Source organism: Diadema setosum, chromosome 2, assembly GCF_964275005.1.
Source record: "Diadema setosum chromosome 2, eeDiaSeto1, whole genome shotgun sequence".
NCBI lineage: Eukaryota > Metazoa > Echinodermata > Echinoidea > Diadematoida > Diadematidae > Diadema > Diadema setosum.
This window is the reverse complement of record NC_092686.1, coordinates 34,066,059-34,086,112: the sequence shown is the minus strand read 5'-3', so window position 1 is coordinate 34,086,112 and position 20,054 is coordinate 34,066,059. Positions and strand designations below refer to the sequence as shown.

At 38.6% G+C, this 20,054-nt stretch overlaps 2 protein-coding genes across 2 annotated transcripts; both read left to right on the top strand.

The window, feature by feature from the left end:
• The first annotated feature begins 445 nt into the window (after positions 1 to 445).
• Positions 446 to 7,579, top strand: LOC140244365 (nmrA-like family domain-containing protein 1). The gene is made up of 5 exons (XM_072324008.1): positions 446 to 590; positions 4,069 to 4,199; positions 5,326 to 5,566; positions 6,340 to 6,533; positions 7,370 to 7,579. The coding sequence occupies exons 1-5, from the start codon at positions 446 to 448 to the stop codon at positions 7,577 to 7,579; spliced, it is 921 nt and encodes a 306-aa protein (XP_072180109.1).
• A 3,369-nt stretch (positions 7,580 to 10,948) lies between these two features.
• Positions 10,949 to 20,054, top strand: LOC140242080 (threonine synthase-like 2). Its single transcript, XM_072321843.1, has 8 exons — positions 10,949 to 11,272; positions 11,993 to 12,187; positions 13,905 to 14,051; positions 14,512 to 14,730; positions 15,536 to 15,681; positions 17,085 to 17,210; positions 18,905 to 19,035; positions 19,598 to 20,054. The coding sequence occupies exons 1-8, from the start codon at positions 11,044 to 11,046 to the stop codon at positions 19,869 to 19,871; spliced, it is 1,467 nt and encodes a 488-aa protein (XP_072177944.1). The 5' UTR covers positions 10,949 to 11,043; the 3' UTR covers positions 19,872 to 20,054.

The window sequence follows — 20,054 nt, the reverse complement described above, 5'->3', positions numbered from 1 at the left end:
AGAAATGTGAATGGGAGGATATTGTCTGTCATAATTTTTCTTGAGAAACAGATCATTTCTTCCACCCCCCCCCCCCCCTTCCCCCTCACGGTTATAGAAATCACAATATTCTCTTCAAGTTTACTTTTGTATTCATTGTTGTCATTGAACGTTCTCCTGGGAATTGCAAATCACACTCGGTCTTCTGATTTCAGTTGTTGGCTCAGAAACCACATTTAGCCCTATCAATCGACCTTTCCGGACGTCACGTTCAGTGAACCATGGACATGATGGAGATATAAGACTAGAAGCATATTTTTTCTGTTTTGAGTTCTGTTGACGAAATTCTCGCGTCGTTTGGTCATCTATGTGGCACTCTCTCCATAGGAGCTTTCACTGTTGAAGATAGTAGAGCTTGTTCTGTCATCATTTTCAGACTAAAAACGGGTTTTCTAGAGGGGGAACCATGTCAAAGCTGATCACAGTATTTGGGGCGACTGGAAGCCAGGCCGGTTCGTTGGTCGAAGCTCTGCTTAAAGACGGTTCGTTCGCTGTGCGTGGTGTGTCCCGATCCAACCGGAGCGACGCCGCCATCGCGCTACAAGCAAAAGGTGAATTTTTCAGTAATCAAAGTATTTCGTAATAATCAAAATATATCATGAGCAGTTCTTACCGTATCATTGACAAAGTTAAAGCAACAACATAAGATATATTTATCTTTTCCAATCATCGGCATTATCATGTACGCGAGTTGCCAGGAGCGGGTAATACGACGTGATGGAGGTTTGTTTGTTTGGGGTTTTTTGTGTGTGAAGGGGGTGTTGTGTGTGTGTGTGTGTGTGTGTGTGTGTGTGTGTGTGTGTGTGCGTGTGTGTGTTTGTGTGTTTATAGTTTTAAACAATACGATATCATAGTCTTTTCGATGAATCCAGTTAAAGGACATGCATCGTCTGTACAAATCATGGCATATGTCTGTAAATTGTCTCTTTACTTTCCATTGAGATTTAGTCCATTGCATAGATACTATAGCTTCTGTTTAGTTCCCCTATACATCGGTGTATTATGTCATGCACAGTCAAAAACGTCATTATGTCTTAAGATTGTATGGCAGTCTCTTTTATTAATTTGTCTTGTTTACAACTGCATTATTGCGTGTTACCAGATTTGTTCCAAACCCGAATTAAATGTAAATGTGAAATGCTAATGTATGTATATATGATATTATGATGAACATATCAATTACATGAACTTTTTTTTTTTAGAAGGGCGGAATCATGTCAGTTTGAAGTTTAGAGCAATGGCGCTTACTTACCATTGTACCACTTGTTACGAATTTTGATGATAGTCAGTATTTACATAAACTGCCAACATCTTGCGAATTAAACTATCTCCGCCAACTAGTCTGTTATGTGACGTTTGGAAGGCAACTGTCCTGTGCCCTATACTTTCTTTAGGACAATCCATGCCCTACTCTTGCTTCTGTTATTCTCCCTTCAAGACCACTGTCCTTGTAGTTCAATCACTATCTGACCCTGCTATAATAATGTCCTTCCAGGAAGACTCTGTGTCCTCGGCCAAGGATGATGAAGAATATAATCATAGTTTAGGTACAGCCGTTTGGTTTGGCCGCGTGCTGCCCAAGCCAGGCCCAGGGACTTACCGTAGTAGCGTTCTACAACAACACCAAATAAAAACAAACAAATAACAAACAAATCAAAACAAAACTAACTTGCAGCCCTGCCCGGTAAAACATTGCGCCCACTGACTGCTCTCAAATCTGTCTCACTGAACTACGTGCTGTGTGGTGCCGATGATTTGCGATGATACACTACAAGTAACCATTAGCGAATATCTCGTTGCAACAACCTATAAACTGGAATTATTATCTTATTGTACTCAAATGCAGCGGATCGTTTTCAGTGTGAGAATGGGAGGGGGGGGGGGGCAAATGTCCATTGTCCCCATCCCACTTCTATATGGAAAGAATCTCTGCACAGAACTTTTAGAAAGTCATTGGTTTTGTTGTGGTGTTACGTTTGTTTGTTTGTTTGTTTGTTTCAAACTCCCCCTTTTTTCGGTTTGGAAGAGCCAAAAGTGCGTGGAATAGGAAACTGGGGGTAGCAGTGATAGCAATTACATTTTATTTTGATAACTAGGGATAATTGTGATTATTTAATGGCTCCCATGATACAAGGCACTTAAATATGGTGTCACCTTCCCCATCTAATGACAGCTATCCATAAGATCTTTCTTAAACTGTTACATCATTTCATTCGCAGTAACACAGTGATATAGAAGAGAATGAAAGCTAAAAAATCATCTGTCACACACACACACACACACACACACACACACTCACATACAGCCGAGGACATACACACATGCCTTGTTTTCTTGCTCCATATTTTCTTTCTTTACTCTGTTTTCATGGCAAATATAGTTGACACAAAATTTGTGTAATCACGCATGCTAAAAACGTCTTTCTAAAGGAACACACGGTAGTGGCGCCCTTCGAAATGTTGATTTTTGTGTGTTGTTAACCACACGGCCGTGGAACTAAAACACAATACTAGTAATAACATCCCATAACGGTGGGAGATTTGACGAGACTTGGGCCTAGTATTGGACGAAGGGAATGCGAACAACAAAAGATGATTGGCTGAAAACGCGAAGTTGTGACGTATGTATTAGGCACGTCTCTTTCTTATCATAATTTTACGGGGGAAGTTGTGGCGCAGGCACGCCTCGCTTTCTCATATACCAGGGCGGTCGCTCGTCTCACCTCCTTGATCATACAAAGGCCTGGATAGGGGGAGTTCCGGCGTAGGCACGTCTTTCTTTCTTTTCATAACACAAAAGTGTATAGCCGACAAGTGGAACGTTCAAGGTCTTTTTTACTTTGGTCTGCGTAATATCATAGTATTCGTCATCAGAATAATATAGACTAGTCATCCGAGAGTTAGCAGGCTGTTTGTGACTTACTGAGAGAACCTTCTACCAAGAACGCTTTTACTGTTTCGTAACGACAAACGAAGACATGACGAATATGATATATCAAAATAACTATGATTGATCTTATGATACCCTACATTACTCCTCTATCTCCATGTTTGTATGTTTGTATGTGTTTGTTTCTTTTTTCGTGTGTATTTGTGTGTTTCTTATTATCCCTATAACAAGGATGTGACAAATAGGTTAGTCTTATTCATGAGGAAATTTATTTACGGTATATAGATCGGGTATAGGATACAGTCAACTGAAAACTGTGCAAAGTGAATTTGAGGCTCCACCTTCGAATGCTGTTGGCTAGCTTTCATTGGTTTAGTTTCATTGTTTCCTCAGGATGTGTGCATGTTTTGTCTCCCTCCTCCCCCCCCCCCTCTCTCTCTCTCAGAGTATGTCTGTCTGTCTGCTTGTGTGTGGAACATTATTGATTACCATTAAAAATCCAATTCTCCCTACTATTTATTCAACGAAAAAAATATATAGATATAATGCATCATATATACTATATTTCTTGAGGTTAGGTTAATTGCATCTTCAATAAGTTTATATTATTATTTTGTATGCGGCGGGCTTCACAAACCTTATGAACATCATTCGTTGAAAACATTCACAGCGCTCAACTATAACCATGCCATATTGAGGGGGAACAAATGAATGACAGTGATACTACCGTTCAAATAATTATTTTCTATATATGTCCTATTCCAAAATATACCACAAGAGAAAGTGATGTCAAGTATGTCATGAGAAGCAGATGGATGAAATACAATGCAAATCCATCCAACAGGCGTGAAGCATAAATCGTATATACTTAGTATATCAGTATTATACCAGTTATGTTATATCAGTATTATACTGAGTATCATATTTCTTCCCAGAAAATAATGTAAACTACTACCACCAAAGAACAAATTGTTTTAGATAGTAGACGCTTCAGACAAATGAAAGCACGGATTGTTTCGGATAGTTCAGTATTAAAGGAGTGAAATAGAATAGAAACTATTCAGTTTATCATATATTAGTCCTTTAAACTACAAATGAAACTTGCTTGTTGTCAAATCATGCAACATGACGTTTATTCAGGAGTGGAGATGGTTGTCGCCGACTATGACAAACCGGAATCGCTGACGACGGCAATGATGGGCAGCTACGGCGTCTACGCTGTTACAGGAAACTACCTCGAGAAGTTCGACGAAGAGAGAGAAGTGCTTCGGGTGAGTGTCAAAATATCGCAATCAAGACAGATGATTTCATCAGATAAACCATATGCAAGGTTTATTGATTGTTTGCATTATGATGTCATTCCTCTTCAGATTCCCTCATTAAGATGTCCATTCCCCGAGTTTTAAGATGTTGTCGTTTTTTTTGTGTGTGTGTATAGCATACCCTTGCTATTATTCAAGATTAAGGTAAAACAATCAGGGCCCTCCATCTCTCTCAAATATGAGTGTCATACTAACATATCAAATTCTTCTGCCAGACTATTAAAATATGTTGGAAGTTGGATTCACCATTGACGGGTAAGACGTCATTCAAACTAATAAATCGCCCAACTACAAAATTTCGTGATTCGTCACCATTCATCTACGTTTCTTGGTAAAAGCGTCAGCGTCTTTATCAGGGCTGTTCATTTCGGATTTGTGCCACACACAATAAACAATCTCCACCTCAATATGAAAAGCAAACGTGCTCAATAGTTCTGCAGGTCTGTTCTCACTCCCAATTATCTTCTTTGCATGCCATCTCCCTCCTCACTCTCATTCTGTGGACACGAGTTTTTCCTGAAGTACTGTTTAACTTCTGAATTAAATATTCAGTAAGCCTATCATGTGGAGTCTATTGTGTCAAAATAGTCGGTAGAATTATCTTTCAGTTTTTGGCTTCGGAATTTAACTAGATGATAACCGAAAACCATCATGGATACTCGTTAGAAAGGTGTATCTCAAGGATAATGGCAATTGTCGCACCTCCAATCAATCCTACGTCCCTGCACGCGTACAACCATTCGTGTTCATAAATATCAAATAAAGGGAATGTGTATGTTAGCAAAGTAACGTACTCTTTCACCGCCTATATATTTCTTTAGCAAAATCCAGATTTATAACAAGGTCCGAGCGGCCAGAGCACCGTTACTGCGACAAAAGTTGGCAGTGAACGGAAGACATCATACACTTTCCTTAACAGTTAAGTAGAATTGAAACTGGGCTGAGCAAGCAATCTTTATTCATAAGAAGTTCAATCATCAACTTTCTTTTATCTCAGACATTCAAGGGTTTTTCTCTACCTTGTATCCCGCGTTCTATATACCATCAGCACTTACATTTTTGTCTTTATACTTAGGGTCGTGCATTGATTCAAGCGGCTATTCAGTGTGGCGTGCAACATTTTGTCTTCAGCGGTCTGCAGTCGGTCAGGGAGGCCATAGGTCAACCTTGTCCGGAGTTCGACGGCAAGGCCAAGGTTGAGAACATGATGCTCAAGTCGGGACTGCGGTGCACAAGCGTGAGATTTCCGGTGTACATGGAAAACATTCTCCGGGATTTCATTCCCGTTCGTCAGAATGACGCCAGTTACGTTTGGAGTGAGCCCTCTGCCGTTGTGTTTCGAGCAGTGCTGTCTTTCTTCCTTTGATTCATCTCTACTTCATGTAATATTTAACGCCATCCTCAGAGAGAGATTTATCTTAATTGATGATATATTTTTGTCATAATGCTGACCAATAAGCAAAGAACCAAAGAACTAACCTGATTGAGTTTATACATCTGAAATTATCGGCATCGCCATTCACAGCATTTCACCTATTCTCTTTCCAATCATCACAAAAGATACTATAATGAAATCCTTGCAAACATGGGGTGATTATGTCGTGTGTGTGTGTGTGTGTGGTTTTTTTTTTTTTTTTTAGTTTACATCAGTCCAGATTTAGTTGTAGAATGAAAACAGCATGTCTCATTCTCCTTCACCGTCATAATGGTTATTGTACGTACATAATATCTTTGTAATTTCCATCTCCCTGGTCACAGGTGAGCATAATAATCGCATGATTGTTTAATGTCTGAAGTCGATCATGAGTTTTGTAGTTATGTTGAATAATGTAAGATTATGTTTTGGTATAATTATGATACGTGTAAGGCACTTAGAGACTGTGTATTAAGCGCGATATAAATGTTAATTATTATTATCATTATTATTATTATGTGGTTTAGCAAATCAAATTCATCGCCTTGCGCAATGATAATGAATGGTGGAAGAAAGGAAGGAAGGAAGATGGCAGGGGCAGAATGAACGATTAACTTTAGAGCTAACATATTCCTTCTGGCACACGTCATAATATTATTTGTGATTGTTTCACAGATATTCCCATGGAGGGGAAGCCGCTACCAATGATCTGTGCATCCCAGGCAGGCCAAGCACTTTTAGCTGTCTTCAAGAAACCCGAGCACTACGTCGGTCGGCGTGTGGGTCTAGCGGGAGACTACAGAACCATAGCCGAATACGCAGCGATCGCCTCCAAGCACGTTGCCCCACTGGTCATAAAAGCTTCCCAGGTGGGCGTGGTCAAACTGTCATGATGCTGTAGGCCTGGGCATAGGGTGTGGGGCTTGTTCTTATTATATAGTAACGATGATGTCGGAAACGCACACAACAGTAATTTTGGTATCATAATCATAATCATAATCACCATGACTACTATTGTCAATTATAGTCATCTTCAATATTGATACTTACACTCCATCACTGTCTTTTCGATTCTCCCACTTATGCCTATAAAGGGGGTAAACCATGGAGACTTTACGCGAAAAAAAAGATAGATATTGATCGTATTGCACACAAAGTTGTGAATCTACCGATTCGTGTTTTTTTTTTAAGACAAGGAAAAAGCGTACATCATCTTCAACAACAACAACAACAAAAAAATGACGAAATCAGACTCACACTGCATGGACGCATGACACTTGAATAGTTTGTGACAAACACTGTACAGCGTTTATAACAAAGAAACACACAGAAAGATCGATCCTATCAGCCGATTACAACTCGGTATCGCTTAATTTGCCTCAGATGCAATGACCTTTAAAAACCAACGTACTAAATAGATGGTCTTTTCTTGAAAAAGTAGAAACCATAATTATTGTTGTATATGTCACCTGTTGCGCCTGGACAAGAGTATGTCATGCACGATTCTTGATTTTTGATAAATTGATCAATTATTTTTGTTATGAAAATAAAAATATGTGCCTTTCCTTAAGATTTTGCGACGGTATGTATAATGCTTAAAAGGTAATAAATTGATTTGTTACACTGTTTTCCAGTTTTTACTTCTGCAAACAAAAGTTTTAAATTTACGCAAACTGCTCGTCCTTTGACCTTTGACCCATTCCAGATGACAGCGGAGGACTTCAAGAAGCTAGACTTGCCTCGAGCGAAAGATTTGGGTGTCATGTTCCAGTTTTATCAGACAGCATGTCCTGAGTACAGCGTGGATGATACGAAACGCCTGTTCGACCAGGTCATCGACTTCGATGAATTCATGTCTTTGAATGCTCCTAAGCTTCTGAAACTCTTAGAAAATAATAACTATTCGGGATTCTAGAAGGACAGTCAAGAGATGTGACTCATCGCATATGATTTCAAAGCACTTACTTCTCGTTAAGATCTATTAAGCTACATTCATTTGCATTTTAACATATTGGTATAATGGTTCCAACTGTTCCACATTAATGATGTAAAATTTCCCTCTCAAAAGTAAACATGAATTCGTTTCATGCTCAAGTTGACTGCAGAACAAAGGCAAACAAAATTACTTATATGGAGCTGCATGCAGTAAACTATAGTTCATGATTATTTCTCCGAAATACGATAACATGCAATGATCTTGCATTCGAGACAGACACAACGATCATGACGATGATGTATTATAGCCGCGCACAACAATCACTGTTTATGGCACAGGATTATTGTCACGTATTTTCCTTATTTTTGGTTGCTAGTTAAAAATTGATCAAAGACATAACTTATGTAATGATTTTAATTACGAATCGGTATGGGAGCTGTGGTTCGATGACACGATATACCCAATCTAACTTGCGTATTGTTGTTGACACCGATGGCAAACCGTTTAGCGGGAAAGTGAAATTTGACTATTCTCCTATTCTCCTGTTCGACTTCCGATTTTAATGAAACTTCCGGCATCATTGTCTGTTTGATTGTTTTACTTTTTGATTCTTAAAATGAACAAGAAGTGAAATTTCACTTTACCTATGACAGTACTCATTGCCTACCAAGTCCGAAATATGTTACCAAAGAAAATATACTATTTGCTTTGATTTGTTTAAGAGTTTAAGAACCTATCATGTCAACTTCCCCAAAGATGTTGATTGAAAGATTTACCCATAGATATCCTTTCTTTCTCTCTCTCACCTCTCTCTCTCTTTCTAATTTATGATTCATGTGTTTGTTTGTTTTTTTCTTCCGGGAGAACGAGAAATAACATTTACGCCAGCTTGCAATTTGTCCTGACATTCGTAGTACAATATAGCCTATACATGTTGATAAGAAGACCGTGTTCATGTATGGCAAATTATTTCACCCCGCAATAAACGATATAGGGTTTGTGATCGGACTATGTAGTTACGCGGCTTTTTTTTTATATATAGTTCATGATTATGATTATCAAAATATGCAAAGGTAGAAAGGTTTAAGGTGAAGAATTGTTATGCACCTATTAACTACAGAAAATGATCTCAAATCGAAACTACATGATTTTAATTTTCACTTGGCTTTTTTCCCTTGTTATATAGTATAGGTAAAAAGTTGTTGTTTTTTTTCATTGTGACTATGTCATGTCAGTATTGATAACTAACGGGCTTGACCTATATGTATATGTTTGATTCGTTCGACTGAATTATTGTATTACATCAATGTATCCATGTGAAAACGAATGATTATATAGTAAGTGAGGTGTTTAGCACAAGAATAAATTATGACAAAGACGAACATATTGATTCCTTTCTTGTCGGTATATATTTCAACCATCATTAGCAATATCCATAACACACACACACACCTATATATACTTACAGGTATTATATAGTGACAGCGATGGACTAAAATTTAACATGGCGCGGTCGGGTGCAAAGAGACTTAAATGTATCAACAACAAATCTTGCACGGGAGATGTAGTGTGTGTATGTGTGTGTGTGTGTTATGGATATTGCTATATATATATATATATATATATATATATATATATATATATATATATATATATATACATATAGAATATATAAAACTTCGGAGACAAACCGAATGAATAAGAGTAAAAGATTGTTTTTATACTACATGTGCATGATACTGAGTACTCTGATGTCTACTATTAATGAAAAATAAAAATTTGAGCTTTGGGTATATAAAATGTTCCACTACGTTTAATACCCAAGGCTCAAATTGTTATTTTTTATTGATACATGGAGTATACATCAGAGTATCCTGCACAGTATATAACAACAGTCTTTTACCCTTATTCATTCGGGCTGTCTCCGAATTGATAAAAAATTAAAAAGAATATAATAGTGTTGCCATTTTGCGAGTATTTGGCGATTTACTAGTATGCTGCAGTTACGAGGGCCAGTGTAACGACTGCTTTGCTGAAAGAAGGACTTTTTTATGTCTGGGGATCATTCGGAAGTGAATGAAATTTTGAGTGACTTTATACTGTGTCTGTTAATATCCTGGTTAAGATGAAGATTGCTTTTAGACAACCCCACTGTGACGGTGCATCTTCATTTATATATTTTGTAATGACAATGACAACTGCTACTTCAAATCATTGTGAAACAGAGACAGTTGAAACACCCCACACACACACACACACACACACTCACACACATACACACACAAGCATAATCCAATTCAATTCAATTCAGAATAGATCCTAAATATTTCGTTCAGTACCCAATCATTACAATTACAATCTACTCAGTAATCAATATGACATTTTTGTTTGTTTTTGGGGGTTTGTTTTTCCTTGTCAGCAGATTAAACCCGGAAGTGGCACCTGGGATGTATATATATATATATATATATATATATATATATATGTTATATAGGCCTATATATAGATATACATATATATATTTTTTTCAGAGGCGCTCCCCCTCTCCTTTTTACGGAATTCCTGGATTCGCCCCTGCGATTCAAAAACTGTTATCGTTTCATGAAAGTTGTCAGAACTGACAAGTTGTCAGTCTCTGACAATCACCATGGTAACAGGACGGTGACCAGAGCATCTCAGCCAATCAAACCCAAGGATTTTACTGAAATTGTCAGAGACTGACAACTTGTCAATGCTGACTAAATTGATGAAACACCCCCTGAATTAATTCAAGAATCATCAGGTACAACAATAATTGAGTAAGCTATTTTTACAATCTAAAAGACTCGGAAGGAATTTTATATTTGCAATTTCTGGGTTTTGTGACTTCTAGTATTTGACAATTATTGATATGGTGAGCTATTCTGTATTTCAACCTATAGGAGCCTATAAACAAACAAAAAAGAACTGAGAGTAGGTGTATGTGATGTGGAGAATATAATGAGGAGGGAAATTCAAAACTTTTCAACCACCGCTTTCTTCCTTCTTCAATGCAGTTTCTCCATACCCTGCCACATTTGCTTTACGGACATGGGAGCACTTTATTGTCTCTTAAACTCCCGGTAAACATGAGTCTGTCAACTGACGTACATGTGAAGCATTTATGAGGGTAAACAAAATTAAGCAAAAAAAAAAAACACTACACATACACTAGTCCGTTGTGTAGTACACGTGTACACACCGAAACACTGTACTCAGCTCACGATCTCAGTGCTGCATAGCACCATACACGTCACTGAGCTGCCTAGATGGATAGGCGCAACGTCTGCTAGTATACATGTAGTAGCAGCATAGCGTATCACAGTTCAACGGCCGTGAAAGATCAGAAAAATAGTCACTGTATGCTAATCGATTCAGAAGCCACTTTGAAATTGGGCTGGTAGTACATCATAGACCCAGCCACCATGAAATACGTTGGGACAAGAACCGATAAATTCGGTAAATTCTCTTTCGAAGAGGCAATATTTACGCCGGGCTATCTGCCGGACGGTGGCTTGCTCATCCCCGAAGAAGTCCCGCAAGTCTCGCGGAGCACGCTGCTAGAGTGGTCCAAGCTCTCGTATCCCGAATTGTGCAAAAGGATCTTCCCTTTGTTTGTGGGCGAGGATGAGGTACTACTGGCAGACTTGGAGGGTAAATGGAGCTTTCGTCAAGATCTACACTGTTATGTTATTGTCTGCTTTTTTTTTTTCATGTTGATGATGGGACAGAATGGAGATTGATCCCCATTTTAATTGGTTTTCAACGATACCGATGATAGTGACAACGATACCGTATGGCGTATGATTACTAACGTTATAATGATGATGATGTCGATGATGATGCTGATGATGATGATGGTGATGATATTAATATTTGTGATAAAATGTGAATTGCAGACATACAGTGTGACAGTGTCAGTGATTCTGTGTACCTGTGGCTGTGCATGTACAACTAATCTATTTTGAAATGTGCTCCTCAATGTGTACCATGCAGCTATAGATAGGCTAGACCCTGTTTTCTATGCAAATTCCTCTAGACTCTAACCCTGGGGCGCTCCTTGTACACATTTCTGTGGGAGGCGAATCGTTGGGGCTGGTCGCAGTTAGACTCTATCCTACTTTTTGCAACAAGTAAATTTATGTGGTTTCCACATCTAAAATCTAGTACTGTAGGATAGTGTAGTAGCCAGGTAATGTTTGTTCAACTAGACTTCTATAATATAGATAAATTGATTATAATTGTGTGTGTGCATATTCCTTGTTAGGTACCATAAGTATGGGGGTGGGAGTGCAGCCCCCAAGGACCCCCTTCCACGACCTAGTGTCAAGGCAAGGCCCCTTATATTATCAGCCACTCTACATTTTATTACAGATATTGTGGATCGAGCCATGGCCAAGCTGAAGATCCCAGAGGCCCTGCGTGTGGCGAAACTCTCCAACGATCTCAACGTCATGGAGCTCTTCCACACCAAAACGCTCTCCTTCAAAGACCTGTCCATGGTGTCACTGGCCCAGTTCATGCAGTACTTCTTGGCAAAGAGAAAGAAGAATATCATCCTCATTGTTGGTGAATACAGTTGTATTAATATTCACGTTTTGAGTTACTCTGTCATCATTGTTTTTAGTTGCTATTGTCTACATCAGTATTCTAATTATCATTGTCATAATTATTACCATTATGTTCATTGTTATGACTCTTTTTTCATTTGCTGTTTATATAATTATTATTATTATTATTATTACTACTACTACTACTAATATTATTACTCTTATTCATTTATTCATTCATCCAGTTAAGAGCATAGGACACATATCCTTATTGATATAGTGAAACAAAAGGATCTATTGTGATAACGAAATGCACATGCCAGTCACATGAACAAATTCATGTAGGCCCAATAAATATGCGTTAGTATTGGCTGCCAGAGTGGAGGACCAGCTTACTGTATATGCCATATATTTAACGAGTCTAATTTTTTTGCGAATTGGGACTTCCTGACTATTTCACGAGTGGTTACATTTCGTGATTGTGGAACACAACGATATAACAAGTTAATATATTTCGCATGTTTTTGAATTCACAAATAGCACCTGACTCGCAAAATTTGCAAAAATAAAAACCTCATAAAATATTCCGTGCATACAGTACTTGACACTTTATGTGTCCAGGCACTTGGCTTAAATACTTGCCAAGCTTCTTCATTTGCATCCAGTGATACCTCCTAAGTTGATATAGATTAGGAAGCCGACTCAGGTGTAGCAATGCACCTCTGTCCAGCAGAAAGACCATCATGACACCATATGCATGACAGGACAAGGTAACTAGTCTCTATTCATTGACAATTGAAAGATGTATAAAATAAAAATAATTCACAAAGGGAGGTATTTACCCGTTCTTCTAAGAGCCTTCAATGCCCCCAAACAAGATTTTTTTTTTTCATTTTGCCTGTCGACAGACTCTTGTTATAAACAATATGAGGCTCCTGAACGGGGTCAGTTGTAAACACTGAAATACAGTGAGCCCTGCCTTTGATTGCTAGATTATCTTGGCAGTATAACACAAATAAACATGAATTTAGGCCACAAATGCAGGCACTCTTGTTTACATTTTTGGAACCTGGTATACCAGGTTCCCGTGAGGAATGAGTTAAGAGGCGTATGGTGTGAAAAATAAAATATGAGACAATGTCAGTACGTTACTCCTGTGGAAGATGGGAGGAATAATTTTTTTTTCTTGATAATTTTACTACACACTCGTATGGGAACTGCATTTTCTTTTATACTTTTTTAGCCAAATCACCCTCTTTTTTTTTTAAAGAGAGGTCGGGAGTTCTTCATAAGGTCAAATGGTGCCAAGTCGTCTCTAGAACTTCTGTCTGCTGGTTCGGACTGTGTCAGGATGGGTACCTTGAGATTCAGTGCCCTGTAGAATCATTTCGCTAATCACTTATTTTATTTCTTATTTCCCTTTCTTTTGCCACACCACATCTAGTTAGGTCCCACCCCCACCCCCCCTCCCGCTTCACTAATTCTGTTGCTATTCTTTCACTCCTTTTTATACCCATCATCACTGTTTTGTTCCTGATACTCAGTGTTTTATTGCTTTATTGCTTTATTGTCTCGATTAGAATGCCCTTTTACAATATCTTCTTATGGTTTTGTTGACTACACATTTCTATCTTTATATTGTGTGTTGTGTTACATGTGGAAGTATTGTATATCTGGTCCTGTGACTGAGACTAAATGAGAATATTCCTATAGTATTTTGTCTTTATTTTTCGCAGGAACATCGGGTGATACTGGTAGTGCAGCCATAGAAGCTGTGAGAGGTCTCGACAACATAGACCTGGTCCTTCTTGTCCCTGAGTGTGCGAGGCTCCAGAAGCTCTCCATGTTCACCGCCATTGACAAGAACATCCATGTTTTCTCAGGTGAAGAGCAAAGACGAGTGGACGTCATCATCACAGCCATCTTTCCTTGCGTCATTTTATGTAAAATAACAAATGGATTATTAGTGATGATGATGAAAATGATTTGACGCTTTCTCGCAGTCCTTCGTAAGCTCCTTGTTTTCATCAAATTTCAGCTAGAAATACATTTTGTAGCACGATGATGAAATTACTAGCTTATAAAACAGATACTGATAGACTCAGCCTAAGAAAAATAATACCATTCCTTGATATTTTGAGAAAAGTTTTTTGAATGCAGCACCTATATTATATTTTGCTCTGTAATTTCATGAAATTGTAGACTTGCTGAGCTGTACATTAATATGACTGTGAGTCTTGTGTTATAACATGCTTTCTTGGCAAGATGACCACATCACTGGGATATCTCTAATCTACAAAGCAAGTGCTCATGCCAAAATCTGTTCACTCTAATCAAACTTAGTTGATGGGACATCCGACGACACCGACGTGGTTATCAAGCCCGTGTGCACGGATGTCTCTTTCAGGGACCGACATAACCTCGGAACGCTGAACTCCATCAACTGGGGTCGGGTCATGGGTCATATCATCCACTTCTTCTTTGGCTACTTCAATGTTTGCCCATCATGTGACAAAGAGGTCGAAGTTGTCATCCCCACAGGGGCTGGAGGAAATATGACTGGTAAGTGGAAAATTTACAGAATTCATTGGAAGAGATCTCAGAGTGTTCATGGTTGTCAGTCTGTTGGCTGTAGCTACTGTATGAGCTATTATTTTTGCGAGGGTTTAATTTTTGCAAATATCGTGAGTCACTGTTGGACCGTGAATTTAACGACACACGAAGATATCGCTGTGAGCTAGGCTACTTGTAAACTTATGTCGAGCCTCATTGTCAATTCTCAAAAAAAAAATCTTGCGAAAATGTCCATGACCTACTCATTCGCGAAAATATCTGTACGTGAAAATAACAGCTATATGCTCCCTATATGATGTGAGAGGTACATATAGGTTTTATGAAACCTATTTGTTCCTCTCATATTAGCAGTTACATAGATATAATCTGTCATGTCCAAGAGAATTGTGTTGATTTTTTTGCTTGCTAGTGTGTTTGTATTTTCTTCCCTGCTCTTTTATGTTTGTACATGAATTTTTCTTGAACTGCCACGAGCACCGTAAGGTAGACCTGTACTGTGTGAGCTGTATAGGTAGCCACTATTATCAAAATATTGTGCAAGGCACTTTATCCTCACTGAATGAAGTGCATAGTGAACTTGAAATGAACTTGATATACTATCCAGGATATCACAGAATATGCATTTTCTGTTAATAGATAATGCGCAATCGGTGAACCATTTAGCTTTGTATGTGCACGAATATAAGCTGTGCTATTGTTCAAGTTCTGATGCCTGGTATTTCATGGACCAAATCAAAATGGCAGTGTGCTCACAACCTGTATGTATTATTGGCAATGTACTTTGATCCTTCAGCTGCTAGCATTGCTAAGCACATGGGTCTGCCTCTCAAGATTGTGTGTGCCGTCAACAGCAATGACATCGTGCACAGAACGCTGAACAACAATGACTACTCCATGGGCAAGGTCGTCCAGACTCTCTCTCCTGCCATCGACATCCAGGTAAAGTTCATTAACCCACCCAGAGCCACCTCTCAATTTTGCCATTGACATTATATGCAAAGAACTTGCCAGTAGGAATGGCAGTTGTCCTTGTATTTCCACATTGATGGTGTCATGTTTCCTTCCTTTCCATCTATCCAGATATTTTATTTTCTAATCAATGTGAAATTTCAGTTGGTGTCATGCCCTTCCTCATCAGAGTTGTGCTTTGCTAAAAGAAGAAACAAGTCAACAATCGTTAGCATCAAAGTTCAAGGTCAAATGTGAAATCTGCATATTTGTGGGGCAAGTCCATGTGTGTATATCTTACACACATGATGCATGAGCCCATCTGCATAATACACTATGTTCTTGACATACCCATTGTCCATTATGTCCAGGACCATGTGATTTGCATATGGTATGATTTTGCGTAACATCTAGGATAATTACCCCTTTAAAAAGAGTTTCCTATCAACAACTTGTCTGTATTTGCAACTACACAACATAAATTGCCATTGACGATCAAAGTCCACTGTCCATTTTCATTCAGTCTATAGACTGGACTGGATTACAACCAGTTATGTAATGACACACATTCTTTGCCTGTCCCCTCACAAATAATGTCATTGTGCCACTTACAGATACACATCAGAGATAACTCAATAGACAGCAGCCGAGTGAACAACCTCAACCCATTCCATGCTGAATTCTGAAATCCCCACAGATTTTAATACACGGGCTACCAGGTTCTTGTATGGAATAGGTTAATGTGATTACTGTAAAACCTGAAAATTTTGAAAGCATAAAATTTCACAAGGAGCCAAGATTCGTAAAAGTAAAATGCACACGAAAGTTTTATCTACACAATGCATCGAATACAAGTTCGATCATACCAGGGAGGTAGAAATATATGATAATAATAATAATAATAATAATACAGGGTACTTATAATGCGCCAGTTCCACATAGTTAACATGCTCAAGGCGCAGTAGAAGAAGTAAGTCATGAAATACAAAAATCCTTACACAAACATGCACATGAAAATGAATGACACAATAATGATAATGAAAAAATATACATCATAATATACAATTCTACTGGAAAATGGTCATGGACAAATGAGTCTTGAGGGCAACTTTAAAGGAGTCAACATTCGAAATGTGACAGATAGCTTGAGGCAACTGATTCCATAGGTAAGGTCCAGCATGTGCAAACGACCGATCCCCCCATGATTTCTTCGTTTTTGGAACAACAAGCAATCTACAATCGGATGACCTTAAACATCTGGAAGGATTATAAAATGTCAGTAAATTAACATTAACATATGATAGGATAATAATCTTGCCTTCAAGTTAGAACACGTTGATTTTGCCCACATCACGCTGCAATAGTTGTGTCAGCATTTTCATTTCACTTTGCAGCTACCATACAACTGGGAGAGAGTATTGTGGCTGTATTCAGGCGGAGATGTGAATCACATCAATGATGTCATGAAGAGGTTTGAAGAGGAAGGACACTCATCTATAGACACCAAGCTCTGGAAAAAGGTAGGAATGGTCTTGACGGGGCAATGCATTGGTTTCTCTTTTCTTGACTTTTAACCCTCATGAAAGGAAACATCCCCATTTAGAAACAAAAACACAATAATATTATCAAATATTAAATGGGTTAGTCAAATACCGGTTAGTGATTGGCTGAACACAGTCATGTGATGGAGGTACATTCGTTATGTTTGCCCATGGGTGAACATTCTTGGTAATGTTCTCCCATGGGAAAACATTTTCACATAACAAATGACAGAAGGCCTATAGGACCACACGCGCACAGTGAATTTGGCTCTGCGTGAGCGAGCGATCGAGTGCATTGTGCTGCATGCTGGTGGTTGCAAAGATCGTACACTGAATCTCTACGATCTTTGATGGTTGACGTTTAGACATATTTGACTAACCCATATAATATAACAGATGATGACTTTTGTTGTCGGGAACATGTACCAAACGTTCCACCCTCAGGGTTTGAAATGATATTTCGGGGGGCTATAAGTCCCACGACTTCATCTCAGGACTTATAACCTCCCTCAATAGCATTTCAAACCCTTCGGGTGGAACATTCGGTATGTTCCCTCCCCCGCCAGTCATCATCTATATATTGTTTCATGATAGATTTGATACGATGATATATTTGACAAGATTTAGTAGGAGAACACCTAAGGATCTTCTCAGTTATTGAACTGATCTACTGTAAAGGTGGAAATTTTCGCGGTGAGGAAATTTTTTTGCATTTCGCACAACCAGAAGCTAGTGCAAAAATAAAAGCACACAAATATTTTTGTATACCACACGTTCCAGTAGTTATTGTCCCATTTCTGCCGAATTAGAAACATGCGAAACTCATCTTACCTGTCCGAGCGCGAAAAATTACTCGCGCAAAATTATCCACTTTTACAGTTAATCTCTCTGAAATATAAGGGTTTCTCAATTGCCCTGGACTCTATCTTGATACTTGTAATACAATTATCAGTCAGCTCTCCTAGAGGGTCAGTGCTAGCTTGTTAGTATGATGGCTTCAGCATTTATGGTGATTCTGTATTCAGTGTGCCACATAAAATATTGTGCCCAGTTCACAATAAAGTTCCTTTTGAGTGGTAGTTGTGAAGGAAATAGGAATACCATACAGTTCATTCACTTTTGAATAGAAGTATGCATCTATCTGTTGCGTATTTGAGAATAAATTGTTTATAAGGATCAGCGTTTCAGAAGTATATGGCTGCTGCTACTGTGAAAGCATGCTGGTGCATAAATATTATAGGATTTGGATCACAAAGGTTTCCTTGCAGACTAGGTGTTGGAATAAAAAGGTACATGTATGGTGGGGTGTTTTTGAAATGTACATCTCTGGTGAATGCAAGAGAATAAAATATTAAGTAGAGGGGTAAAGGTTGAGGTTTTAATTTTCTTAAGTTTGTCTCCCTCTGACAAATAAAATTTGTAAGATCGCAACTGCCGATCTGTAATTTAACAAACATGTCAAAAAAAAATCTTTATTTCTGATGTTGTAATGAGCTGATACTGTGGATCATGGACATCAATTCATCCTTTGTGTGCCTTGAGTGCCAGTTTGCACTGAAAACCACATAGCATTGTACACACTCTCCAAAGTTCCGGGCCCAGAAAGGGTTAAGCGGAAGAGGATGCACGACAGAATTTACACATTTTCTCTGTATGTGCTTTCCTTTCCTAAGATAAGAGAGACAATCAGCTCATATGCTGTGGATGACTCCGTGGTCCTGTCCACCATGCAGCGATGCTGGAAAGAGGACGCCTACTCACTCTGTCCCCACTCAGCTGTTGCTGTTTCTTACTACTTCAACAGGTGCAAAACTCAATACTATAGTTTTCAAAGTTCATTCATGTATGATTGCTAGAAGCATTAGAAATATAATGTTTAGACTCGTTTTACAGTTCAAAGTTCATTCATGTATGATTGCTAGAAGCATTAGAAATATAATGTTTAGACTCGTTTTACAGTTTGATTTTTGTAGAGTATTCATATCAATGTAATTCTTATACCAGTGACTTAAACCGAAGACATCCCTTTGTAGTGTGTGTCTTTATGCACATTACAAGAAAATGCAACTTATGTACTTCTTTGCTTTCACCCTGTTGACTCATTAACTTAATTCAGTTAACTGCTCAATGAAATGAAGACAAATAATGCTGTCTTTGTAAAAGATTGACATGAAAGGAAACAAAAATCATGACACAAGAAAGCACATATACTTTACACTGTCTTTTGCTAATCTTTATAGGATTGCACTTTGTAGAGATTGTAGAATCAATCTGTACTGATGCTAGGAACTTTAAAATGTTAAGGTATTTTCCTCTTTGATGCAAATGTATGCTGTGTTCTCTCTTCTCTTGTTCTGAAACACAAGACTTGCCAACCCCAGAGCAGACCTTCCACCCATCTCGCTCTGCGTGGCAACGGCCTCTCCTGCAAAGTTTCCCGAAGCAATGGGGGCAGCACACCTAGCGACAGTGCCCTCAGAGGAGGTAGACCGGTGGCTTTCGCTCCCAACCAGAGTCTCCAAGATGGACAAGGGCGAGGACTGGGACAAGGTCCTCAGAAATCGAGTCATCGCCATAACGACCGCGAGGGAGGCGGGCAACCGTGGCGACCTGTATGAGGGAGGTGTCATCCCTTTATGATTGCAGATTACTTATTGTGTTCACATTATGTCATAACCTGTCATGATGCCTAGATGGCATGATTGAAGACTCAACTTAGCAGATTATGCATCTATTCTTCCATAAGAAAGTAAGTAAAAAATTGTTAGCCACATCAATAAAATATTTTCATGTGGATGAAGTTTTCTAGAAATTCAATATGAC

What these genes read in the sequence shown, in the direction of transcription:
- LOC140244365 (XM_072324008.1), top strand. Translation starts at nt 446, where the DNA reads ATGTCAAAGCTGATCACAGTATTTGGGGCGACTGGAAGCCAGGCCGGT. An exon ending in AAGAGAGAGAAGTGCTTCGG is followed by an intron (nt 4,200 to 5,325) that starts GTGAGTGTCAAA and finishes CTTTATACTTAG; the next exon opens with GGTCGTGCATTGATTCAAGC. An exon ending in TGACGCCAGTTACGTTTGGA is followed by an intron (nt 5,567 to 6,339) that starts GTGAGCCCTCTG and finishes ATTGTTTCACAG; the next exon opens with ATATTCCCATGGAGGGGAAG.
- LOC140242080 (XM_072321843.1), top strand. Translation starts at nt 11,044, where the DNA reads ATGAAATACGTTGGGACAAGAACCGATAAATTCGGTAAATTCTCTTTC. An exon ending in GAATATCATCCTCATTGTTG is followed by an intron (nt 12,188 to 13,904) that starts GTGAATACAGTT and finishes TATTTTTCGCAG; the next exon opens with GAACATCGGGTGATACTGGT. An exon ending in GGCTGGAGGAAATATGACTG is followed by an intron (nt 14,731 to 15,535) that starts GTAAGTGGAAAA and finishes TTGATCCTTCAG; the next exon opens with CTGCTAGCATTGCTAAGCAC.